Source organism: Acipenser ruthenus, chromosome 16, assembly GCF_902713425.1.
Source record: "Acipenser ruthenus chromosome 16, fAciRut3.2 maternal haplotype, whole genome shotgun sequence".
NCBI classification, from domain to species: domain Eukaryota; kingdom Metazoa; phylum Chordata; class Actinopteri; order Acipenseriformes; family Acipenseridae; genus Acipenser; species Acipenser ruthenus.
Window position 1 is genome coordinate 6,087,487 of NC_081204.1, and position 27,894 is coordinate 6,115,380.

Below are 27,894 nucleotides of genomic sequence, written 5' to 3' on the forward strand. Positions count from 1 at the left end.
TGATAAAAACTTTGCACTAGAGCAAAACATTTTTTTTTTTAAAAAATACTGTAGAATTAACCCATACAATTTAAAGGAAAGCCTGACACCTTCAGGCAAACTAAGATACTTGAAAAATGTAAAATGAAGTCTGTACTGCCATCTGCAGGGAAACACACACATTAAATGTGAAATCAACCAAATCCAAAAATGAGTCAAAATTAGATATTTTCATATACAAATAACTACTTGTATATGCTAAATATATTTCATCTGATGTACAATAGTCAGATGTATTTTAGATATAGAATGTTCATATGCAGACAGCATTGTCTGGAGGCTGAAACCCATTTGACAGTCAGAATGGTACTCAAGTGAAAACTCCCAAAATGAAGCAACGCCATCTGTCCACTGCATATTAAGTATGTAGCAGTCTACAAATGGCCAACTGTCGGGTTCGGTTTAATGGCTTGTACCATCTTGGGGGTGTTCTAATACATAGCAGTGACCTTTGGTATTTCTCACAGCTTTGGTAGAATTCTCATCTTCAGCCAAGTCATTTCTAACAGCACAGGGCTTTCAATGATGCAGTTAACAAGTGCAAGCAAATGAATATGGAATTGTGTTAAATACTATCAACTACATGTTAAGCAATCGGAAGAGAATATATTTCAGTAAATAAGTTTCCTTGTCCTTAAAACATCTTGAAGGTGCCGTTGATGGATCTTCACAGTCCTGGTTAGTTAAACATGCAGCAGAATAAAGCACGGCTTGCTTCTTAGTGCTGTGCTTGCAGAGACCCCAAGTCTACAAATATGAAAGGGAAAAAGAATAAAACATTGGAGCCCAAAGGAAAAGGAATTGCAAGGTACGCAGCAGCTATTGACTTTCAAACTTTTTAAGGTTAAGGAATATTCAGCAATTTCATTTCTTGACTCAAAATGGCACAACAACATTCACTTCTAAAATAATGTTACAGGATATAAGTATTGGTAAATACTGTACAATAGTATACATATTTTAAATCTGTTTTCCAAAATAATTACCAATGGAATTCTAACCTGTTCTTTTTTTATAGATGGCATGGAGCTGTATCGACTGATCTAATGAAGCCAAATGTTCTCCAACCTAAGAATGAACTGTCCAATGAAAGTGACTCTGAATGCAGTTCAATCCCGGAGGGCAAGCAAGATGGACTTGGGAGGAAAGTGAAGAAAACTTTAGGAAAGCTACTGTTTCTCAGTCACCACCATCAATCCCATGAAAAAATGAAGAAATGTCAAGATAATACATTCAACAGGCCAACTACAACAAAACACGCTGGCTTTATTGGAAAAAAGAGTTTCCTTCCAAAGTGCTTTAAGGAGCTGCCATCTCCAAAACTGTTCCCAAAAATGAAGCCGATGGTGGATGAGAACGGTTATTTGAATAAATATAACATTGTTAAAAAGGATACCAGAGGGACAAAGACAACGGATCCCAGGCAGTTTTACAAGATAGACGAGAATAAAATATGCACGTCATTTAAAGCCCATCCACATCCAACTGGTTTGATTTTGCACAAATATATTGCTTATTTTTAATTGTCATAATAATTCCCAATTTTATGTGAATTATGATCAAAAATCATAACAATTGGGCTACATTTTAGAGTACCTTTTTAAATTTTCATATGTGACATTATCTATCAATAACTAGTTTCGTTTTCCATTTTAAAATGGTCACATTAGTTACCCTGTGGTTCAAATAAACATCATATATATTATCTGTATTAACCATTATGATCAATTATCTATGCAATTCATATATTTTATATCAATTGTTTAACCTTTTTGCAAATGCTAAAAATCTGTAAGTCTATAACACCATTAGTTGCTCCTAATGGTAATATGGTTGGTTTTAAAGGGGGGTGTCAACATTTTTCATAAATATGCTTCAGGATTTTTTTATTTACTGGGCCGAATAAATTTCACTTTTTACAGCAACTATCCAAGTTGACTATGATGTGGTGGAGGCAGAAACAGAGAAGTTGATAGGAAACAAATGGGTTTTGAGATCAAGACGGACGTCGAGAAGAGTCTCTGTAACCAGCTTGCCCATTGGACTACAAAAGGTAGAAAATACATATAACAAAAATGAACAGAAAATAGCAAACACAATAGGAGTCAGATCTAGTTTTCAGTAATAAATCTTGTTATTTTCTTAGTAAATGGTGGATACAGAATTCTTACCTTTAGCTAATAAATATTGTATTGTTGAAGGGGAACACTATGGGTCTTTTCCAGTTACACCTATTCATTTCTGATTTGCTAGGTTCTATTGCCATGCTACAGTAGCACGCTTCCTCAAGCCATGTAGTGTCTCAAAAAGCCTGCAACTATAATTGGCAGATGAGTCAAACATATAAAAACAAAATAATAGCAGAAGTTGTTATTTTTAAATGCTTTAATTACTACTATTTTTTCTTTTTAAAATGTTTCTTCCAATTTTGTAGGCACAGTATTTAAAGAAAAGGCAACACTTTGGAATATTTAAAAGAAAGAAAAGGAAGCCAGTTGATAAAAGCAGAAAGCAGTCTGTTTTAACATTAGGAAAGCTCCAGACTCAGGCAAGTAATTTTGTATTAAATCATTATGCAGTGAAATTAACCTTTTTGATTTTTTTTTTTATCAAACAGAATGTAAGAATGCAGTAGAGAAGGCTAAAGAAGAAGGGCACTGGTCATTTAATTGATTATGCTTGGTTTAGATCTTGCCATAAATATTGATACTTTTAGAGTTTAGGTAAGATTATTCATGGCTTTTGGTTGCAACTGAACAACAGTTTGCTTAAATTACTTTGCATGTACATTTGTTAGAAATGGTTAATGAATCTACAGCATATGTTCATCCAACTTGCTCAACTGTTATAAAAACAAAACAAAAAAAAAAAACTTGTAAATCTCCCCCTCAAGTCTTTTTTCAAATGTATTCATATACTGTATGTATATTTATAGTTGCTGTATTTGTTTTTCAGGTGGATGATCTCATAGAAACTGTGGCTGATAGATCAGTGAAGCTCCTGGCACAGAGACATGCAGAGCTGGAACAGTGTGAGTTTCTCGGGGATGAGATCCTTCAATCCTCCAAACAGTTTCACAGGATTTCTAAGAAGCGTGCACGGAAATACAAATGGAAGAACTTATGTTTTCCTTGTGCCTGGTGCTGTTAAGGAACTGCCCTCAAAAACAAGAAAAAAAAGAAACACACAACCAACTAAAGTTAAACATAATGACCTGATTTCCATATGTTTAAACGTAATTTACTTTAAAAAAAAACAAAAAAAAAACAAAAAAACGAGATTTTACTAGGTGGCACTGTTCTGCAATGGGAATTTCTATCATTTATGATAAACTTTTGGAATAAGATCTCTGAAGGAATTGTAAATTCAAACTATAATGGACATGTGAAAAATATCTATCATAGCAACAGGCAATTGTTTAAACAATGTGATTCCATAGCACTTAATATTGGTTTCTTATTATTTATTTATTTGGCAGACACTTTTATCCAAGGCAACTTACAGGTGTTACAGGGCAGTACAATTTATGGGGCTAAAAATAATTGAAAGAGTGGTGGGGCCAGGAAATTGACACAATTTGCCATAACTGTACAACCTATTGTTAATTCAGTGTTAGAAAATTTTGACTTTCTGTTCTGCATGTTGTCTGTGCTTTTGGAGCCTTGGTCAGAGCAACTAAAACACCTTCAGTCAGGGAAGGAAGTTAAAGAAATGATATTCATGGAATGCACTTGTGTATTAAAAGTCATCTTTTTCACATCAAGAGAAAGAAAGTAGTAATGTAACTGTGCAACTCAACATTTCACTCCCTTAAGCATAATATACATAATCAGCAAAAACACACACTTCCAGGAAATTCTCTTCTTTTCATAACTGAATCTAGTGACAACTAACTAGTTTCAAACTATATGTATTACAACACCATAAGCATTTGCCAATTCGTATAATTTTTTTTTTAAAAAAGGACAAGAGAGCTATTATCTAATAACACACTAAAGATTGAGGTCCAAAACACGTGTAAACAGACTGCTTGGTCTCTTCAGTGTCCATTTTCTGTTTCCATTTGGTTTTCTTGCTGTTCATCAGCGTCCGAGAACTTTTCATCATCTAAACCAGAAGCAAATACCAGTACAAAAATTAAAACCATGAACAAATAGCAACTTCAATAAAATAAAATATTTCAAGAGTGGATAGTTTAATATCTAAAAGACCTAACACTTACTTTCTAATGTTTGTTGAAGTTCCTGGATGGTGCTTAGCAAAACATGAAATTGTTTCTTCCTCAGCTCAAGCTAAAAAAAAATAACACACACAGATTTTATATATTATATATAGTTATAATAAAACTTAGAAAAATGGTCTGAATAGTTGCATTACCTTGTCTTCAACATTTTCTTTTATCTGGGACAGATGCTGCAGTTCTTTGTCAAGCGATTCAAGCTGCCTGCAAGTTATACAGATATTTACAAATAATGAACAGGGTACTTTCTGAGATGATAAATGTTAGACAACGATCTACGATAAACATGATGGAATACATGAAACATAAAATTACAATCTTATGAGCAAAGAAAAAAACAACAAAGCAGATAAATAGCTGATAAATGTGGTGTGCCACTTATTAAACGATAATTTGCAACACAGACAGTAAAACTTAATTTTTTTTTTTTTCAAAAAACGGCACAACTTTAGTAGAATCCTGCAGAACTGAAAATGTAAAACCTTGGTCAAAACTCAAGAACTCTATACAGTCTTGCTGAAAATCAGGTAATACAAATGTTGATGTGTGATGGTTTCAGGAGGTAACACAAAGAAATCTTAAAATCCAGATTACATTATGTAATGGGAAAACATGTCTGATGCAATGTACTTACTTCAATGTGTCGTGCCTGTCAGGGTGCTGCTGAATGACCTTTGCTAACGCATCATATTCTAAAAAGAACACAAAAGTACACATCTACTTTGAAATCCTTATGTTTTGCAAATGTTCTCATGAGAATCATTCAGATCCAACTTAAGGATCTCATTTGGACCTTTATATGTTTAGAAAATATGAGCTGAACAGTTTATTTGATCTACATCTACACTTGTTTGAACACACACAAAAAGTCTGCTTTCTGATTTATGGAGACAAAATAATAATTATTGCACCTATGTGAAGATCACGACCAGTTTACAACAATGACTAAACAACTGCATGCATTTCCTCTGTGACTCTAAACCACAATAATGCTAAACAAAATAAAGACTATGTAAAGAAACGTTTCTACAAAACTATTTTTTCAGTACAGAACATCGAAGAATAAAACTCTTTACCTTGCCGGTTCTTTCGTATTCTCTTTGCTTGTAAAATTTCTTTTTTGCATTCAGCAATTTTTTCGTGTGCAGCTGTTAAGTTCTGCCCTGTAATAGCAATTCATATTTAATATTCATTTTCCAGTATAAAAAGAAAATATGGTAAAACTAAAACTTACACTGATATTAACCTTTATAAAGTACATGCATGTCTCATGCTGTGTGGTAAAACAATCTAATTGGGACTGCAAAAACATTTCACTGGGCAAGACCATATTCATAAATTGCATGTCTTACCTATTTCTGTGTAGATTTCTTCATAGTTCTCCATTTCCTTTAGGTTCATGTCATAGACCAGCAACGTTTTCCCCATTGAGAATTCACATTGTCCCAGGGTACCCAACATACGCTGGTACTGAGTGTACCTACAATGACAGAAAAGCTAATGTAGATTAATTTGTAAATAAACAAAATTACTTGGATGATAATAATAATAATAATAATAATAATAATAATAATAATAATAATAATAATAATAAAGTGAGAGACAGGAAAATGGAATTATATATTTAAGACATACATAAAAGACACTGATAAGGACTTGATTGTCAACATTATTACAAATGTCTATATATTATATTATATATATATATATATATATATATATATATATATATATATATATATATATATGGGTTTAAAACTTACTAGTATGACCATTTTCTTCAATCGATTTGAATTAAGTTCGTGGTTGTTCAATAAAATAGCTCACTGTATTTACATTGAGCAGAATATGTGTAGAGTATCAAGCACGCCATTATTCAAGGGATAACAGTGTGTGTGTGTTAACCCATGTTAACACCATTGGTTTTGATTACTTACAATGTAACTACATGTTTGTTAAATGTATTGTGCAGCCAGATTTGACTGTAACTGCAGCAGTTAAGGCGTTAAAGATAACAGCTTTACCAGGACGTACCCGTCTTCCTGGGATCCAGAATTACACCACTTGATGAAGCTCTTCAATAGGACATTAATGCGCCGATCGTCACCAGCCCCATCGCCGTCAATCAGAAGCCGCTTCCGGATGACCTCATCTAACAATGTGTATGGTGAAAAAAAAACAAAAAAAACTCAAATGTTAAAGTTTTTCTCAACTAATGTCTTTCGATGCTACTGTAATAAAACTACGCTGCCCCTTACACGGTAACATATTCACAATTTACTCTCCCACTTGCAGTTGCACACACAGGCAGCCTAATTATCTAAAGCTGGAACACATTAACTGTTTGAATGCAATGTTGTTAGATGTAGTATTCGTCGTGTACACGATAATACTATACATCAACACACGTGCTAAGATTTCCCACACATGTATATTTAATTTCTACTGTACAGGCAACCCAATCGTTCTATTTACACCAGTAGGTCACGCAGAAATTACCGTAAGTCAAATGGGCTAAACAAGTCAATGTAACAAATCTACACTAAAACTCCATATTCTAAACAATGCGTTTACAAAACTCGACTGTGCAGCAAGCAATCAGTCGAAAAGGCCTGGCTAGTTTTTCAGTGTCGTGCAAACGAAACTCAACAGAATCGTTAAACTTTCACAAACGAAAGAGAAAAAAAAAAAAAAAAAAAAACATCACGGTGTTTACTCTTACAATTTTAAATCAAACTTACCATCGGTCACAGACCCCATTGCTGAACACACCAGTACAGTACTACCAACACAGAGAATGTTTCTTCAAACAAACTTTATTAGCAGTTCAAAAATAAATAACAAGCGTTTCCTCGGCAATATTATGGTAATATTATGTGCCCCGCCTCTGAAACCAGTTGTATTGATTGGCTAGACGAAAATGGTGTTTTCTGTAACATGAAGGAGGTTAAGAAACTATTTCGCTTATTTGACATGTTGGCTCCATCGTTTCCGTACATTAGCATGCCATGCTGACTCTTAGACGGATCCAAAATGCCGTCAATTTCTTCACCATCTCTGTTCCATAAACTTTGCTTTGTGATAGGCTCGCTAGAATAACTTGCATATGGACGTGCAATGCGTGCGGGAAAAGTGACGTTTCTCCTCCCAGAATGCAGCCTGGTAAACAGACATGGAAGCTGCTGGTGAAGACCTCCACAGTCACTGAATACTGCATTCGTGCTTTATTCACAAATCCCGCATAAACTATCAAGTCGTTAAACTATACAAACGCCTTTAAAAGCTCTCTTTTGAATTTGAAACATCTGGATTCAGGTAAGCGGGGGATAAAATGGTTGTTTACGTTTTTGCTGGTTCTCAAAAGGCAATGATAGAAACATGTCGTTTAAAAAAATACGTTTGCAGTAAAAAAAACAAATACAATACAGTAATCTGCAACTTGAAAATATAAAGTAAAAACATATTGTAGCTTTTCAAAATGTATTTATCGAATAGTAAAGGGAAAAATACCAACGGTTTACTTGTCATTCTGTGCATAGTCTTGAAAGACCACACCAATGAAGCAGCATAGATGGATAGTGGCAACTTAGTTGAACAGTAAGTATTTACTACAGTCGCAGTGGCACCCTACACTGATGTAACATAATTCAAGAAGACATGTCAAATAAAAGCATTAAGTGAACATTAGCCACCAATTAATATGATAGACCAAACTACACATTTTCTGGTAGTTTTAACAAACAATCTTTATCAAAATAAAAATAAATCACTAAAGCAATTTCATTTGTTTATGGTATAAAGTATTAATTTCATTTGTTTATGGTAAAAAGTATTAACACCTTTATATTAAAAGTTTGTAAAAATGTAATAGAACTAGTTAAAAACATATATTCATTGATGAAAACCATTACATGGTAATTAAACTACATTATAAAGTCAATAGTCACAAAAAGAGGTAATTATTTCCAACATCGGTTGAAGAAGAACGTTTTGGCAACACAACAGATGATGGTCATGACAAGTTGGATTCACAATTTAGAAAAAAAACACTTGTAGCAAACTACAGCAAAGGAAATGGCTACAGAACAGTTTCAAACAAATCTGGAATACCACAATCCACAATCAGAGCAATAATCAAGAAGTACCACAGAACAAATTCAACTGAAACTCTTGAAAGAAGTGGACATCCAAAGAAAATTACTGGTACACCAGGTAGGAGAATCATCTGAGCAGCTAAAAAAACAAATCCAAGATTAACAGTCAAGGATGTAAAGAAAGATTTAGAAGCTGTGTGGTCCAGTGGTTAAAGAAAAGGGCTTGTAACCAGGAGGTCCCCAGTTCAAATCCCACCTCAACCACTGACTCATTGTGTGACCCTGAGCAAGTCACTTAACCTCCTTGTGCTCTGTCTTTCAGGTGAGACCTGATTGTAAGTGACTCTGCAGCTGATGCATAGTTCACACACCCTAGTCTCTGTAAGTCACCTTGGATAAAGGCGTCTGCTAAATAAACAAATAATAATAATATTTATTTGTTATGTTTTGTGTCTAGGGTTAATTGGTCCACCAAAGACAAATAAAAGATTATTATTATTATTATTATTATTATTATTAATTTATTTCTTTCTTTCTTACTTAGCAGACGCCCTTATCCAGGGCGACTTACAATTGTTACAAGATATCACATTATTTTTACATACAATTACCCATTTATACAGTTGGGTTTTTACTGGAGCAATCTAGGTAAAGTACCTTGCTCAAGTGTACAGCAGCAGTGTCCCCCACTTGGAATTGAACCCATGACTCTCCGGTCAGGAGTCCAGAGCCCTAACCACTACTCCACACTGCTGCTTGAAAATTAAAAAAAATGTTTATACAGAAGTTACAAAAACTACTGCATAAGATAAGAGCAAATCTGAACCTGTACTAAGTATCACACACATGATTAGACATCAAATATCATCAAAAGCATAAAGCAGTGGTTATATGGGGGGCAGCCCACCGCCTCCCCAGATAAGAAAACTGCTAAGGAGAGACCCACTGGAACAAGTGGCCAAGGGGAGCTGAAACAATATTATAAAATAATTGAAAGTTTGTGGAGGAGCTATAATGAGAAGCACACGATTATACGTGAAAACTGTCCATTTTGGGTTATAATAAAATATAGGCTCTTGGGCTACATATTGATTTAAAGCTGTTTAAGCTGTTCTTACAAAAACAAGAAATTTTAACTGGTTAAGGAGATCCAAGAGAGAACTTAACGTCACAGAGGGATCCTCTGTTTTTTTATGAAACCTTCTTTGATCTATATGCCAGTTTAGAAATTTAAAATGAACTACAATCAGGGTTAGGATCAATTCCTTTTTTTAACTCAATTTCCAATTCCTTTTTAAAATCAATTCTAATTCCCATTCCCTTTAAAAAATTATTTGGAATACAAAAAAAGGAATTGACCCCAACCCTGACTACAATTCCATGTGCCATATTAGAGGAGCTAAAATTGAAATGACCGAAACAAGGGTTAGACACTGCCCCCCCCCCCCCCCCCCCCCCATGAATGGTTTCCGTCCTGTCTAGGGCATCTGCTGATGGTGATAGTCTTGCGTTTGTCGGGCATGAGTGTAAACTCTCATGTCCTGCTCATAGTAAAACAAGAATATTCTTATGAGCACTAATTGTAACCTATTATTTATTATTTGTGCTCCCTTCCACGTGTGGTCATGCCTTACCTTATTTGTCTGAATCGCCACCACAAGCTGGGGGAATGCTGTTTCCTTTCAAATCGAAACAGCTTTGTCCGGCAAGGAGACACTGTCTTTCAGTGGAGGTGTGACTTAGATGTCTCGCCAGTTAAGACGTTTATTGCCCACTTAATGTCTCTAGTCTGTGAGCAGAATAAAAATCTTGTATCCAAGCTTAACAGTGAGAGCGCCCTATTATGTTTGAAAGTTAAAATTGTCTGTTTTCTTTTGAAGCTTTGATGTTTCAACTGGAACTGCCATCTCCCTTGTCTGTTCCCAAGTATAAAACGTACAGTATTATCCGAATAATGTTTTTTCCCATTACAACTACAGGTGACAGAATTCAGAATGTTCCTGCCGCTTCCTTTTGGAAGGACAATGTACTGTTTACAAGGCTCTCGGGGACGCGAGTACCCCTGTCCTTTACGCACTCATGGTTTGTCGGGACTCTTAGGTTTGCAGTTGTCTGCGTCTCCAGGACGCGCGTCAGTCCTTCTGCATTTCCGGGTATTTCATTTTATTATTTTAAACTATGCAGGTAATACAACAGCGTTGTGTGAGGTGCAAACTTTGTTTTGCTGAAATCCGTTTCAGTCTTTCTTGCTGACTGCTTCCCAAGCATAAGCAACTGTGTTTGAATGACGTTAGCGGCTACTGATAGAAAAAATGGCACAGAGAAGTTAAATGTCATTTTTTCAGTGTCTATTTGACTGTACTGTAGTTACAATACTGCTAAGTATAAGGGTCTACTGGTTGCTTGTTAGTTCTTGGCAGAATTAATGGTAGTTCTGATGTTGGGTACCGGTAGTTTTTTTTCTCCAAATTACAGCAGGTAGATATATAGAGAAAAAAAAAGAAATGCAGTCATTTGAATATCCCTACCACTAGCCCATCGTATATGGTTAAAACATGAGCTCCCCTCTTGTTAAGTTTGATATTAATTATTTTCATGCAGTTTTAGAAAATGTAACGAAAGCAGGGCTTCCTAGAGCTTAGTGTTCTGGCACAGAGCAGCGCACGCATAGTTTGCAATATTGAATAAGCAAGTTAGTTAGTTCGGGGAACTCAGGAAAAGAATATAGGCTTTAAGTGAGACCAAAAAATGTTAATTTTAAAATCTCATAGGGTCTGGAGCATTTGGTCTCTTTGAATGTTGGTTTAGTAGAATGTCCTTGGTCTTTATCCTGGAATTTGGGTTTTGTGGATTCTATTGCCTATGCTTTCTGCTTGTGGCTTTTAGTGTGTGTTTATTATTGTCAAAACTAAAAAATTTAGAAAAAAAAAGATTTGTGTACCTTACCATTAAGACTTTGTACTTTATTAGCCCCCCATTAGTTTGTCTGGGACCTTCCGTTTTTTTTAGTTGAGAGTCCTGGACACTCAATGGAAAAACGCTTTGGAGAGTCCTGGTTTATTATATTGTTGCTTGCTTTTTAGCAGTACTTTGCATTTTTGCACAGTGATACCCTGAAGCAACACACATGAAAACTGCTTTCTAAATCGTTTTTTTGTACTATTCAACTATTCTTGCTGCTTTGTCTTGTGTAAATTATTTTATCTATTAAATCAAGCTCAGTAGTGCCCTTAATGTTTATTGTGACTCTCAGCTTGAGGTTCCTGAGGTCATTATTGCACCAGTCGATGTCCGTCAGTCTTACAATCTTGATTGTGCGTACAGTACGATAATTATGAAAGATGACAACCCCCTCCACTGGTTAAAATCAACTCAGTTCTGATTATTTGCTAAATATCTGTTAGTTAGCTATTTAAAAAAATTCAATAAAAAAAAGATTCTTCATGCTATGCCTACAGTATTTGTGGCACATCGTTTCAGTCTCAATATCAGCAGTTTACATTTTTTGTTCAGGATGTTGCATGTTTTATCAGTTTTTATCTACTGCTGACTCGAAACCTCTGATTCACCCTTCTCAATAATTAAGCACGTGAAGTAAAGAAATGAAAGATGTTCGTGTTTTCAGTAATTCACCAGGAAATAGGATTATCAAACTGCAAACTGAAATTCTCTAGGTGGTTAACCAGGGATAGTACTTAGTAGCTTGGATTACTTGGCACTGACGACTTTTTTCCATAAGTAGCTCATGTACTAACATGAAAGCCCTTAGTGAGAGTGCTAGAATTGCTGCTGTCATATCCAGTCATCACAAATATTATGTCTTTCATACGGATAAATAGGACATTCCCTAAACAGTGATTATTTGGAGACTGTAAATTCTTGATTCTAAGTCCAAATTGCTGTCTTTTGTTCTGATTTGTCTTAACTGAAGTGGAGAAGTCTGATCATCTATAAAACCAAACCGATAGGGCTAATGGGATTTCTTTATCACATTTGACAACGTAAGGTCCTAATGGCCCACAGATCATAGCCTTTTTAAGGCTACTGTAGTCGCCCCAACTTTAGACTTATCCACAGTTCACAATGACCAGAATCAGTAGACCAATACTTGTGTTCAAGCAGTAGTGTTGGAACAATAACCAGTTATCATAAGATTAGCAATAATTTGTTGTCTCTTATACTGAAATTATCAATAATGATAATATTGTCAATGATATTTTATTCCTCTGTCTAACTTAGTACTTTGTTTTTCATAAAGACGTCCAAGAGAAGATGACTTGAATTCTGTCTCCCTTCTATAGTGGGAGACAGCAGTGGTATGACAGAGAGAGAAAAAAAAAAAAGAAAAACTGTGAGAGAGTAAAAACTGTTGCACTAACTAAAACAAAAGATTTTCTTGATTAAAATGTCACTATCAACAGCACTACAGTACATGTAGCAGACAGATTTAACTGGGAATGGTGGGAGAATATATATTTTTTGCATGTCTGATGTTCATATAACCTTAAACGTAGTGCATGATATTTCAACAGTACGTAACTGGGACCGCACAAAGAATGTATGATTGGATTTATTTCTGATTTTTGTACAGTCCACTTGAACCCGATCCTCTAAGATATGATACCCTCTATTAACTGATGGACCTCAGTAAATATGTCATTGACACATGCTCATACCAACTGAACGGTACTGATGGAAACTGATCAGTGCACATTTTATTTTGGGTCGAGAACAGTAAATTCAGCTCTTAGCAGGACAGATTGGATTCAGTTGCAGATAAAAAACATGTTTTTAAAGATGGTGCATTTGGGAATTCAGTTTCACTTATTACATGCTGTCACTTCATGTAACTGCCCAGTTTAACCATGTTAAGTAAAAGAAAACAAGGGTTTAATATAATTACTGTACCGTTAAAAGCTTTTTCACCGACCAAAGTGAGTTTATGTGCGTGCTTTCTTGTTGATGTGTCTGTCTTGGTCAACAAGCACGGTGAAAAAAAAACCTGTCGGATTACTTTGGCATTGACATGAGAAAGCACGGCAAGAACTGTTTTTGGAATGCTATTTTGTAAATTGCCAAATACTGTGTTAAAGTGCTTTGTTTTGCAGTCATTTTCACTGATCATCTTTTTATTATTATTATTATTATTATTATTATTATTATTATTATTTATTTTTTTAGCTGATGCCCTTATCCAGGGCGACTTACAATTCTTAAAAGATATCACATTATTTTTACATACAATTACTCATTTATACAGTTGGGTTTTTACTGGAGCAATCTAGGTAAAGTACCTTGCTCAAGGGTACAGCAGCAGTGTCCCCACCGGGCATTGAACCCATGACCCTCCGGTCAAGAATCCAGAGCCCTAACCACTACTCCACACTGCTGCTATCTTTGTGTAGTATATGTGCTGTCCAGTACTTTGGTGTTTTAGACACACTGATGTTCCTGGTATTGTTCATTTACGTTAATAAAACAGCTGCAAGTAATCCACCGAGTGGCTCCCCTGGTAAAAGCACAGCCGTGTGGTGTGCAGAGTGAGTCATACAGTGCAGGTTTGTATCCTGGCTGTGCAGAGTCACTGGTCTTCACTGGGGATTCCGAAGCAAGCGTCGTATTGGCTCTGGCACTCCCGCGGGTTAGGGAGGCAAAACCGCCAGGGACTGCTTCCCCTCATTGAGCTGAAACGAACCCTGCTGGCCAGGCGCCTAGTGAGCCCAGAGCATACACCTGCGGGGATGGCCTTTCCCCTCCAGGGGCTGGTAGCTCACTGACATCTGCTCTCGAGTTCCTGGGTATAAAAGAGGAAGCTGGTTTGGATGTGGGATAGGAGGATGCCCACTGAACCTTCAGTTCTCCAGAGCTGTGTGGGGAATCGCTGCAGAGAGGAGAAAAAATAATTGGGCATTCCAAATTGAAACAATTTTTTTTTTTAAAAAAGTAATAAATACACAATGCAGCTACAATGTAGTATGACTCCCTCTGAGATGCAATATGTTTACATACAGTATCTGATGGACCCCTGGAACCAATTAAACCGGATATAACAAGTTCTGCTGTATTTAGTTTGTGTACATCAGTCTTTAGAAACTAATTAAACTGATAGAATATGAATATCTGTGGTTTATCTGTTACAGTAACTGAATCCAATTTGTATTTTAAAACTGCAAATATACTGTACATGTGGAAAGAAAAAAAAATGTTTTACTCTGTCGACAAATGCTGATTGTTGTCTCTACATCTAGGCTTTGTCTTTTATGAAATTGAGATACTACTGTATACTTTAAACATCGGCACTGATGTTATGTTGTTAATACAGTAGGCTGAAGTATTGTTGTCATTTGTCCATTAGGAAGTCTGTACTGACTAGATGTATGTAGAAGGATTTCAACTGGCACCTACTGTAATGTATTCCAAGAATGTATCAACAAGACCTTAGACGAGTTTACACGAGTGACTTTTAACCACTTTTTTAAGGTCACAGTCAACGTAAGGAAAAAATTGCAAAAATAAATAAATAAATACTACTCATGATTTAAAGTAAAGGAATTTTGTGCAAAGCAAACTGCTATATGCTACTGTACAAGTTCTGTTCAGATTGTTCCTGCCCAAACAAAGAACCTTGTTTAGAAAATAGGTTTTCAGATGCTATACCTAGAATTTTTATGGAAAAGTCAGCTGTGTCTTAAAGTTGCTTGATCTTCAGTTTTAAAGTGTACATATTATTGTTAGAAGCCGAATTTTGGATTTTACACTTGCACTGTAAGGGGGGGTTTCACAGGCCCCGATTACTTACAGTAACATTTGGCAGCCCAAGATTATTGCTCATCTGGGTCTTTGAAACCTTAAAATAAAGTAACCATTTGTTTTAACTTATAAAAGAACACTGTAAATGGTGTGAGCCCTATCGTGTGACCTACATAATAAGGATGATTCAAATGAGCTGGGGCTGTTTGTATTGCCTGTGAAATCACACTGCAATACAGTACACTACCACGCATATAATTGTTCTGTAAAGTATTATACCCCAAGTGTACTGGTTTTGATTTCACTGTATTGTCTGCTGAGCCGCTTTAGAAAGCGTGCATTTTCAGTTGGTGGAATTGTGTTCAAGGTATCCGTGTATACAGTAGGCTGTATTACACAAGGTGCTGTTTTAGTGGATAAAGCCGTCTGTTCATGGTTTGATGAATGGAGACTGTCGTCTTGTGGAGGGTCCTTTATAACACACTGGCGATTCCATAACCTCTGTGCAGTACAACACGCTCTCCATTCTGCTCCCTGGGGGCTAATCTGAATGGAAATGGGGAAAGTGAAACTGCTTCACAAGGGCCTGTGGCATACTGCCAGCCTCTTCAGGGAAGTGTTTGATGTGAAACTTGGTGGAAGATATTGGCTTTTTTTTTAAATTTCTTAAGTGACATTTCGAGTGCATGGTACAAAGAGGCCTTACAGCCAAACCAAAACCATTTATTTTAGGTTACTGATCATGTCAACATGAGCCAAAAAGCTCACTTGAGTTTTTGATGGGTCTTCTTTGCAGAGTTGTTATTATTATTATTATTATTATTATTATTATTATTATTGTTATTGTTATTGTTATTGTTATTATTGTTATTGTTATTATTATTATTAGTAGTAGTCGTAGTAGTAATATTAATATTATTATTATTAATGAGCTGCAGCAGATATTGTTCATTGCATCTATTGCATCAAATGGTATCTTAATAACTAATAACATTGAATGGGCTGTAATTTAGATTTTGAACGTTTCAAGAAAAAATATGATTTCTTTGACTGTGCCATATGTGTTCTAGGGTACCAGAAAAAGCACAAAGAGTTACCTTAAGTGCATATAGGGGTGCCTCTAAGACCATGACATTTAAGATGCCATCCAAAAGGAAATGCCCATTACCACTTAATGTAACTCATTTCTCACAATCATGCTCAGATGCAGGACACCAAATATCCCCTCCCTGTCTTCAGTACTTGAGAATACAGCTTGGTCAACTACCCTACTTATAGTACTTGTTAGTCACCTTGTATATTTAGACAAGCTGGGCTATCCATGAAAGAAGTGTGCTTATACATGAAAGAAGTGTGCTTATACAACCAATGCAGTCAAGTGCTCCCATCTAGTGACATGAATTGAGCAATGCACTTTCTCAGGTTAAACACTGTTTAAAGAGATGTTGGCAGGGCTGTATTTTTTTCACAGTAAAAAAGTGCTTATTTCACAGTCGAAAAATAGGTCTTTCACAATTTGAAACATAATATTTATTGAAGCAGAAAGCAATTGTGTTGTCACATTCAAAAGTGACAATTTTCTCTAGAGTTATTATGCAACAAATACTCATATTTAAATACTTGCCTGAAAAACAGTAAATGCTAAATTGTAGAATATTTTATTTTTTAAGTCCACCTTTTAAAGACATTATGTTTTCACCATCAGTGAATTATCAAACAAAATAACAACATAAATATATGTAAAAAATAACAGCAGATATGTGAAATGTCCCTATTTTGCACTGGACAGAGCCATGTTTAGCAGATATATTTCCGATCTTTGATGCAGCTGGTGTCTTTTTTGTTGAGACATTTTAAATAAACTGTGCCGCTGTATGCAGTGGCTTCAATCATTTACCAGTCCATGTAACCTTGAGAGTCATGTGTTAATCCAGAACTGTTTGATAAGATTGACAGTTTTACTTCCACAAACATTGGAGCAAATGACACTTTGGTGTTAAGACTTTGATAAATATGGCCATATGTTTTGTGTTTTCAACCATTTCTTTGGTCCCTGATATTTATTTGCTCTTTAATACAGATTTAGCACTGACCAACAGTTTCCTTGTTCTTTTATTTAAAATTGGATCACCAGATTCAAAGGCAAATTACCATTAATGTAATGTACAACTTTTTAAAAATAACCTGAACATTTCCGATTTTATTTTGATTTGAAGATGGATCGTTTAATCATTATTGTGGAAAATGTAGATATTGTTTTTAAGAGGGTTCCAAATGACAGGAAGCAAGGATGCTTGAAAATAATGCAATGCATTGAAAAGATGAATGCAAATGAAAACAATTCAAATAATAGCAGGAAAAACAGAACTGGACATACAAAAACCTATAAAGGTTAACAGGAAGTAATAGCCATGAAATATTGGAAGTTAGATTTTATTTTATTTTTTTTATTATAGAGTTATACAATATTGCTGTGAGGGGAGCTTATTTGTTTTAGTAAGTCAGCCACCACTGGCACCATTTCATCTAGAGGTCATCGTAAGCCATTGATGGTGTCTTTTATATTTTCAGTATCCTTCACTTTGATGTCTGCTATAACGGATTTCGGATGATCCAGGACGTAAGGCTTTGAGATATTGGCTTCATACTCGATCCACAGATTCCCTTAATTCAGATTTGGTGCAAGAAAAAACTTACCCTGACTCGCTGTCAAAGCCATATATCTCAGAGACTGTCACAATTACTTCATATTTGTTGTGCTATACACTGCATGCTAAATGAGAGGTCATCTGGCATTGACCTCTGACCTAATGTGGCTTACCTGTGCATATTGAGGTCATGTCACATATCCATTTTTATTCATGTCTTCATTTTATCTAAAGTGACCTTTACCTTCCATTATACCACAGGGCTTGCTTTGTTTTTGTTAAGAAAAAGTCAAATAATCTATTTTTAAAGAATGTTTTGATGGATTAAATAAAGTTTGAAGTGATGTTGTACATTACAGTATGTGCATAGTCAAGCCATCACATGCATCTTGAGCCTCATTGTAGGAAGTATACAAGAGTATTTCCAATCGCAGAAAGAGACTACAGCGCAATTGCAGCACGTTCTTACCGTAGTTCGTTATCTGTGTAAGAATGTTCAAAATTCCTTGATTGTGCAGTTGCACTTTAATCCCAGTACCACTGTACTGACGTACACGCTGTAACTGATGGGAATCTGAACTGACGTACTGTAAAACAGCCGGGTTTAAGGAAGTAGGGCAATATACTATGATGACCAAAGCACCTCCCACACGATAGCAGAAAGCAACCAAAAAAGTTGCTCTGGATTATTATTATTATTATTATTATTATTATTATTATTATTATTATTATTATTGGTAATATTAGTATTATTAATAATACTGTGTTTTTATGTTCAGTCGTGGTTTTACAACAATTGATAGTAAAGAAAAAAAAAATAGTAAGGATTTCATTCAGGTCCAAGTTCTGGGTGCGCTGAAGCTAAATATAAAGTTAAATCTCGTAAATGACCCGGATTCCTTTAACTTGCCTCATACGCCATGAATACCGTACGTTGTGTAGTTTCGTTTTGCCTTAAAATTGTAACCTTATATTTTATATTGTCACAATAAAAAAATACACCTATCGGAGAATATTGAAGTGACAGTCTGATGGTTATTTTTGATCGATTGAATACACACGGCGTGCTACTACAGTAGCATGCGCGAAGAATGCTTTCATCCCACCTTAAACATTGACTACTGTTTTGTTATATTGTAGCGGAAAGAATGTCGGAAAGGGCCGATCATGACGTCAGGGCAGAGCCCCGCAAAGCGGCCAGGCAGCCCAAGCAGCAGCAACAGCAGCTCCAGCAGGGAGAAGGCTCCACAGTAATGGCGACTGTAGGGGAGCGCAGATCACTGCCCAGTCCAGAAATCATGTTGGGACAGCCCTGGAGCAATTGGGTTGATGTTGCCAAACTCCACGGGAATGGCGGTGAGTGATCCTAGCGAAATCCTGCCTGATCGCTTCTCAGGATCGCAAGATCCCGAGGTTTGATTGCATTCAGTTTTGTGATACAAGAAACGTTACTAGTTGTATCAGCAGCAAGTGTAACTATTTATCTAACTGATGCATCTGATTATTTCTTCAGGTGCAGAAACGGAAGAAAGTTTGAAAGAGTGCGGGAAAAATCGAGAAGCGATGAGGCTTTGTAGAGAAGGTGAGTTTCGGTTTATGTATCGAAAGGTGTGTGTTTGTTTTAGTGGTACGCACAGACTTCATGCACCGGCAGAAATCTGTTTTTTCAGCAAGTGTAGTTGGTGGACTTGTTAGTTGGGGCCCTTGAACAGTTCGACCGTCAGTGTTGGTGGGGAGTTTTATGAACACGATTTTAAAGGTTTTTTTTAAAACGGTAAACGAACTTGACGAAAGTAAAGCGTTGGTGTAATATAGCTGCACAGGTATGGATTGTTTGCTGTTTACAGCGAGGGAGTGGCAGTAACTTGTGTGACGGCAATTTAAAACGTAAAGAAGAGCTGAGTCTGTCATTAGCGACTGGTACTGTCGGGTCACCAAAACGTGATATTCGAAATTACGCTACAGTACCATTTGAAGAGTGTCGATAATACAGGAGCTTTCCACCCGATTTCAGTGAAATGCGTATTGGAGAAACTGATGATGCACACAATACGTGCATTTCAATTTAAGTAATTCGATTTCTGTCTTATAAAATGCAGAACATAATAGCCAGGTTCCACGTTTAGTGTCTCCTATACCCAGGACATAACAAGAAATAATGCTAAGTAGGTAGGTATGGAGTGGAGTACAACTCTGCCTTTACTTGGTACAACAAATACATTGTAAAGTGTTATTCATTATAATAGGGATTTTCAGACATGTTTTAGGAAACAATGGGCTGCATATTTTATTAGTATTATATTATATTATATTATTCTGCATTTTGCTTTTTTAAAAAAAAGTGTCGTTATATTTAAGAAAACTAAAACCTGCGTGATAGTTATTATCTTGTTAAATTGTTACTAGCAGACCTGTGAATTGGTGCTACAAGTAGAGTTTCTGATAGCTCTATTCAGTGTCAGTGATGTTACACATAACCTAAATCTCAACATTTAAACATTACATTCATTTGAGGTCTTTTCCTAACTGCCCACATGTGTTTGCAACACGCCATGGTTTTGGAACGTGCATCTTGTGAATAACATTATTGGTTGGGCAGCACTAAACAAACAGTTGCAATATAAATACTGTAAACCGTTTATCTAGCTCTTGTTCCCAGTCAGTTCTGAGAAACCAGTGAAAACAAGATTCCAGGTTTAAAAAAAAGGTACATTTCCATATTTACACTAGGTTACAGATTAAAATATAATTTTGCAGGTTTATCACTCTAGACAGAGAATACTGTCCGCTTCGGTATTCATTTAGTAATCATTTATAAGTTAATGCCATCCATCATTATTGATTAAAATCAGCTCAAAATATTTACAGTACAGTTTTATAAATGTATGTTAACTTTCTGCAACTGGTAAGCATGTAGAAAGATTACATTTTGAGTACCGATTGCTTGTCAGGAGCAGGCATTGGCATAAGCCCTAGCAGTAGCTACTCTGGACCAGAAGGGGTCAATTTGAAGTAAACTGGAAATCTAGAAGACCCTTTGGTGGAGTGAAAGTTATTGTTCTTGAGAACATTTTATGTACTTGTGGGCTGCCATTGGTTTCACTCTAGTACAGCAGATAGTCACATAGCTGGAGATTACAGGCACAAACCTACGTTCTTACTTTCAAGTTGAAATTCAATTAAAATCACCATGTTGATATTCACATCTGCATGCCGTTTAAAAACAAAATTGATAAACACATCTGCCAAACAAAAAGACAGAGAGGACCATCAATCAGTCAGCTTTTATTGAATTCACTTTCAGAGTCGAATACACAAATGTGAGACCATGAAGGGTTATTACTCAGTACATTTGGGAATAAAGTAATTTAGCTGTTTTGGAGTCATTAAACAAAGTCCCATTGGTGGTTGTTATAGTAGTCAAGTTTCAAGTCAATACAAAATTGTTAAGCTATCCATATCTTCCCAAAGATGAAAAAGAAGTTGATAACTTTTATTGGACCATTGGACCAGAAGTTAAAATGTACAAGCTTTCAAAAGCTCATACTTTAGGTCCCTCTTCAAGTAAAAGTGGATTTCAGGATAATCTACACCGTTTCTGTTTTACCTGATGATGATCCCTATGAGGTCTTGACATTTTCAACTTCTCTGTTGGTCCAATAAATGGTATCAATTTAAACGTTGTGTCTTCAAAGTCAATACAACACAGTCTCAGAGATACAATGATAACCTGAACCAATACACCCACATTTCTATTTTTTTTCATTTGTTGTTTTCCTATTTATGCCTGTGCTACTTTTTCCTTTGTGATGCTGAGTGACCTTTTATCAGCTTTCTTTTTTTTTTTTTTTTTTTTAAATTTAGTCATTGCCAATTAGTTTTTTTTATTATTTTCTCCCCAATTTGAAATGCCTAATTATTTTTAGGCTCAGCTTACCGCTACCACCCCTGCGCTGACTCGGGAGGGGCGAAGATGAACACACGCTGTCCTCCAAAGCGTGTGCCGTCAGCCGCCCGCTTCTTTACACTCTGCAGACTCACCGTGCAGCCGCCTCAGAGCTACAGCGTCAGAGGACAACGCAGCTCTGGGCAGCTTACAGGCAAGCCCGCAGGCGCCCGGCCAGACTACAGGGGTCGCTGGTGCGCGGTGAGCCGAGGACACCCTGGCCGACCTAACCCTCCCTGCCCCCGGGCGACGCTCGGCCAATTGAGCGCCGCCCCCTGGGAGCTCCCGTCCACGGTCGGCTGTGGAATAGCCTGGACTCGAACCAGCAACGTCCAGGCTATAGAGCGCATCCTGCACTCTAGCGAGTGCTTTTACTGAATGCGCCACTCGGGAGCCTCTCTTTTATCAGCTTTCTAAGGCTGGGATGATGCCTCGTTTTTAGCATTGATGCATCGTTCTCCAAAACAGCCACTGCATCCATGTCCTCATACTGAATAGTTAATAAATTAGTGAAAAGCATTGCTGGTACATAAATGAGGACAGATGTGATTGTTGGTTAAGGTCCATAATATCTTAAGGCAAGTCTGCCAAGTCCGTGTAGTTTTTGACTTTGCTAAGTGTAGCATAGCTACTGATCTTAAATTTTTTTTAAAAAAATGATTTAAACATTTCCAATAAGTGTTTTTTTTTTTTTTTTTTTTTTTTTTAGTTGGACACCTTCAAAATGCTGTATGTTTTATTTTTGGGGGGTAAGGGGAATGCAATACTGAGCAGGAATCCCTGATAATGTAGCTAAGCATGTAGGATTATGACGCCTGTAACCTTGAGTTTCTGGAACCTAATATTGACACAACACTACTGTAGTTATCAGCATTGTACTATATAAAAGATAAAGCGGGCGTTGGCAATATACTTATCACTGTGTGCATTTTTTTTGCCTGATTGATATTTTTGTAGAATTACCCAAACCCTCAAGTTTTTGGTCAGACAGTACTTCTTGATTCCCTGTGTACAAATACAACATTTTTGTTTAAATAACAATTAAAATTACCCACTGGATGACCCGCGTATTAAGGATGATGGCTTGATCCATCTCCCTGATATACTTTTTCAAACATGCAGACAAACTGACAATGAAGGCTCACTGACACAATCCTGAAAAAAAAAAAAACTTTAAAAAATGGTCAGTTTCTAGAGATGTCATTCACAATTTACCAGCTTTCCAGGTGATTTATTTAACTTGCTGGTCTACAAAAGGTGCAACTATAGGACAATCTATTAAAGGTTAATTATGTCTGATTTTCTTGGGTAGCTTTGAATATGTACTAGTCTATAATTACACTTTTTATATTTGTTGTGTTGCTAACAAGCAGTCCAGTGAACTGTTGTTTTCAGTGAATTGATATAACTAGTGATGCACTGATCATCTATCAGAATCTGTTATTGGCATTCCACTGTCATTATCACCATTTATTATTGTCTGCATTTTTTAATGATGCACCAAGGCTGTAACCATGCTGCAGTGTAGGAAACATGCTGCATGAAGATACTTTTAAACAGTAGATTGCAATGAATTTCGAATTTGAAAAAGCTCCGTCCCAAATCTGTGATGTTATTCTTTAACATGTGACTCGCAGTTTTCATCTCCAATCCACACTCGACATGCCATCTCATGCATGTGGGTCTCCTCATCAGTCGAGCAAAATTGGTGTTGGGGTGGTGGCTTGAGGTAGGAAGAGCAATCTTGATGGTAACTCGTTGTTGTTATTGTAAACTTTGTTATGTTACCGCTGTATGAACACATGTTATGTTTATGCATAACCACTGTTTGTATACTTTTCATACACTTCATCATCTGTGTTTCTTGTACCTTTGTATCAGGTGCCGGTTGTAAATAATAAATAGGCCTGCATACGTGCAATATAATGTAACCTACAAGCTTTTACATTTAACTGTAGTTCTAACAAAAATCTACGTAAGGATCTTGGGAAGAAATCATTCAGAATAATTAACATGTTATGTTAGGCTGTGTGACTGACATGAGTATGTTTGAGATGTGTGTGTGTGTGCTAAAATTTCAAAATAAAAACATTTTTCATTGGCCATGTTTACGACTTCTGGCACCCAGAATGGAAAGTTTTTGGAAATAATTTTAATGTCATCATACTGTCATCTTACTATACTTTTTCTAAATTTTGGAAATGTTGCGTTACATCAGTGCCGGTTTGATATGATTAAATGTCCAAGGACAAATTGAAAAATCATCTTTCTGTGACAGAAATACACTTTCTTATCTCCTGTAATTCCGTTGCAAATCTGAGTGTTAATAAATGCTTATCGCACAACTTCAGAATAAATAACTCAAGGGACAGTGAAACTCCGTTAAAATAAATACATTTAAAAAAACAGGCAAGGAGGGACAGAGCTACATCTGTGCTTCCCCCCCCCCCCCCCCCCACGATTGTCAAAAGTACATTCTTGGAATTTCACAACATTCTTTGAATAATCTCAGAACAGGTTAATCTGTACAAATAATAATTATACAAATACAGTATAGTTAAGATATACACCTCCAGACTTGCTGATGAAACCTCTGAAGTCTCAGCAGCAAGGCGAATTCTTCACACAGCTCAAAAATAAAGCCTTTGCTTGCGGTCCTAAGGATCACAGTATTGAATGCTGCTGTTGGAAAGTATATTAATACAAAGTATTTCTCTAATAGTAAGTAACATTTATAGCATTTCTTTGAAAAGTAATTGATTTGGAGTTAAGGATTGTACTTGTTTTAGCTTGAATTAAGTTTTATATTACAGCGAAGCTATTCTGATGGTCGCATTGCTGAGTAAGGAGGGGTAACCATAAAACAAAGCACATATAGAAATTGCACTTAGATAAAAGGTTTTATATTGCAGTGGTCTTATCTTTTCCAAGTGGTCCACCAGGTTGTAGGAAGGTTATGAGCTGGTCCTTGATATCAATAACATTGAAATGCTGACCTCCTGTAGGCTAAACCACTGCATATGCAAAGATCCTGTAATAATTACTCAAACAGGTAACCTTTGAAGATGAAATGTCCTAACCATGCAATTTATAGACTACCTTAAGCCAGCTGACTGCCAAAATGTATATTTCCATATGAGGGGCTGCATAAATTAAACAGAATTTATTATTATTTTTTTATATTAGACTTACTAAGTCACCTTCCATTAAAATGTCTTCAGATTTTCTTTTAAGATGTCAGTCATCCTGATTAGCAGTGGTCCTTTTTTAAAACTTTTTTTTTTAAATCCTGTTGTTTTTTTCTTACATGCAGACATGCCTTTATTCGGTCACTGCCCGGCACAAGATGATTTTTACTTGGTGATGTGTAACCATTGTAATCAAGTTGTCAAACCACAGGCGTTTCAAGCACACTATGGTAAGTTTACATTTTTATATTCAGATGAAAGAATATGAAGTGTCGCTCCCCCCCCACCCCCACCCCCTGCCATCAGTTAACCTTATGTAAACATATTTGAATTTTGTAAGGTAAGGGAAATAGTTACAGCAACATCTTGAGCATCTCGCACATCCTCCTGAGTAATCACACCTCCGCCGTATTTGTAATGTAGAATCCAGCTTGGGTCTGATAAAACAAGCAGAGATTGGTTTTATTTATTGATTTTTTAAAAAAAATTTATTTATTGTATTTTTTTCAAAACTATTAATTTAAGCATCAACAAGTAAATGATTTAATAAAATTTAGTAATTTTGCAGGTTTTTAAAGCCCGGTGAGAGAGGTGCTTGGTCATTCGTATTATGCAGGTGTTTAGAATCCTAAATATAGTACACCTTCTAGATTGTAGTTCATACTGTACTATATGCAGTTTTGAATGTGTCCACGAGATGGAGCCTACTACATAATTTTTGATCTGTGGTGACACCTAATGGAATTCTTTTGCAGTGACTGCTGTTTCATAAAATTAACTTTAAAGAATGTGATAAGTTTAACATAAGGGAGCAGTTGTGTGTGTGTGTTTTTTTTTCCCTTAAAGTACGTGTGTTTTAGAATTTAAGTACCCTTCATAACTTTTGGACCACAACCACTAAAATATCAGCAGATATTCCTGCTGTGAGCAGCACTCCAGATTTTTCTGTGAACCTTAGTTTTTAAATTACCTGTACAAAGAACCTGAAATGGCTCAAACTGCTATGCAACAGGAGTCTCTTTATTTATTTATTTATTTATTTATTTATTTTATATTCCATCAGATACCATATTGTTTTCGTCCAAGTTTTATACATTTTTAAAAATTGTGCTACTTTGCTACAACTAAAAGCATGTTGATAGCAGAATGTGAAAGCACTGCCACAAGTTAATTGAAAGGCAGTAGACCTATGTGTGACAATCTGATAATTCACAAAGTATTCATTCACAGGTCAAGCATGTGGGGTTTGGGTAACCATAAGATAACCTGCACAAGTTTTTTGTAGGCGGCATTTTGGATCAACTGCCTGCTTGAGAAATGGCCACTCGCTCGCAATGGAAAAACTATTAAAAAAATTTGGAGTAATATTTGCTAATCTACAATATTTATAAATCTTGGCTCAAGTGTTCTAAAATAAACAGTGGAGATTATAAATGGACGCTGTAACAGATAATTGGTATTGTGCAGCTGTCTTAAATGTTTAGCTGTAAATACCAGTATTTGCCTCCTCCTTACATAGGTAATCAATAGCAATCATGCTTAAGTTATCTGTTGACGGAGATGCACTGTGGGTTACAGAGGAAATCTTCCTCCTCTTGTTTTTTTAACTGACCCTTAAACAGAAAATACAGAACACCAGCTAAGATTGTTATAGAGTTCAATTGGGTGTAGTACAGTGAGACAGTTTAATCACATCTGTATCCTAATCCTTAAATCAAGGTTTATAATATTGTTACATCCGCACATACTGTATCCGTCTATTAAAAGATTGCGTGACAAAACATGATGGTGTTTTCAGATACCTTGCTAATTTAACATTAAGCATTAAAATCCATTACCCGCTAGAAAATGGACCACGGTGACAATGAAATAAAAGAAAGCAAGGTCAATTATTTAGCACTATTTCATGTCCTTTACCCAGGGTTTAAATTCTATTATGAACTAAATGTATTTTATCTGTATATGTTTTTGAAAATGCTTGCATTAAATAATGATATATTTAAGAGGTATGCAAGATGATTTCCACTGTACTGCAGTTCCGGCCGTGTCAGGCTTCAATTGGATGCTTTGTTGGATATTCTTGAATTAACTATATATCCTAGAGGCCACATATTTGAATTTCATTTTATTAAGCTAGTAATGCCTGACATGACTTAAACTGCTATGCAACTGGAAGGAGCATTCTTTGAATATCGTTAGACATTGCAGTCTTGCTGACCCTAATCACAGAAGAGCACACAGAGGTAAACAGATCTTGACAAAGGATAACATTTTCTGACTAAACTACAGACTAGATGGTAGAGGTGTGCATATTGGTGCATTTTTATGAACCATTTAAATGCTAAGCACTGTCAACCATATCTACATACACACCCACTCTTTATATTACATTCTGAATGAATACTGACAGCCTTGGTTAGTATTTTTAAGCAAATAAACCCTAAATGAAAAAAAAAATAACATTAACATTGCAAAGACGTAACAATAAACAATAAAATCATCGGTAAGTGTTTATATATATATAAATATAAAAACACTTACTTTAAATGGTTTAAAGTTGTCAGTGGAGATAGTATACTGTTTTTAGAAAAGTTTGTTTCTTATGTTCATTTAGCAAAAGCAAAAAAAACAGGAATCTATTCCGTGTGTTACTGAATTTATTTATTTTTGAGTAACTTTGCCCCAAATTATGTGGTTGTTTTATTAATTTTTTTTTTTAAATAAATAAAAGATCAACATGATCAAGCTCTTCAGCAACGTCAAACTCTGTACAGCGCTAATGCAAAAAAAGAGTTGAGCTTACGATTGGAAAAAAATTAAATACTTTCACTTCTGGAAAAGGGAGTTACCAAGGGTAAAATAGCACAAGATTTTGGAATTGGAAAGAGCACTGTGATTGATGTTAAAGTCTGCCTCTGAGATTAAAAAGTTTGAGAAATAAATTGCTCGAGTACTTGAGCATTACAATTTCAAGTACTTGAATCCAGTG

At 35.9% G+C, this 27,894-nt stretch overlaps 3 protein-coding genes across 5 annotated transcripts in view; 2 read left to right on the plus strand and 1 right to left on the minus strand.

The window, feature by feature from the left end:
• The first annotated feature begins 348 nt into the window (after positions 1–348).
• Positions 349–3,353, plus strand: LOC117412537 (putative uncharacterized protein C3orf49). Its single transcript, XM_058988587.1, has 5 exons — positions 349–847; positions 1,058–1,527; positions 1,962–2,092; positions 2,474–2,587; positions 2,995–3,353. The coding sequence occupies exons 1-5, from the start codon at positions 795–797 to the stop codon at positions 3,187–3,189; spliced, it is 963 nt and encodes a 320-aa protein (XP_058844570.1). The 5' UTR covers positions 349–794; the 3' UTR covers positions 3,190–3,353.
• Positions 3,354–3,485: 132 nt separating this feature from the next.
• Positions 3,486–7,177, minus strand: LOC117412117 (THO complex subunit 7 homolog). The gene is made up of 8 exons (XM_034020120.3): positions 7,021–7,177; positions 6,314–6,431; positions 5,632–5,759; positions 5,356–5,442; positions 4,914–4,971; positions 4,417–4,483; positions 4,262–4,331; positions 3,486–4,146 (listed from the first exon to the last, which is right to left on the minus strand). Exons 1-8 carry the CDS (start codon positions 7,037–7,039, stop codon positions 4,079–4,081), a joined length of 615 nt encoding a protein of 204 aa, XP_033876011.1. The 5' UTR covers positions 7,040–7,177; the 3' UTR covers positions 3,486–4,078.
• A 238-nt stretch (positions 7,178–7,415) lies between these two features.
• LOC117412405 (ataxin-7-like) overlaps positions 7,416–27,894 on the plus strand; it is a 33,535-nt gene continuing 13,056 nt past the window's right edge. For 2 of the 3 annotated variants that reach the window (XM_034020792.3, XM_034020797.3), the window contains exons 1-4: positions 7,416–7,594; positions 18,912–19,127; positions 19,285–19,353; positions 25,031–25,135. In XM_034020792.3, coding sequence (XP_033876683.3) covers positions 18,920–19,127; positions 19,285–19,353; positions 25,031–25,135 — 382 coding nt within the window. In that variant the 5' untranslated portion in view covers positions 7,416–7,594; positions 18,912–18,919. Of the gene's footprint in view, positions 7,595–8,102; positions 8,492–18,911; positions 19,128–19,284; positions 19,354–25,030; positions 25,136–27,894 lie in introns of those variants that run through there. The other variant, XM_034020793.3, reaches the window with a different exon arrangement.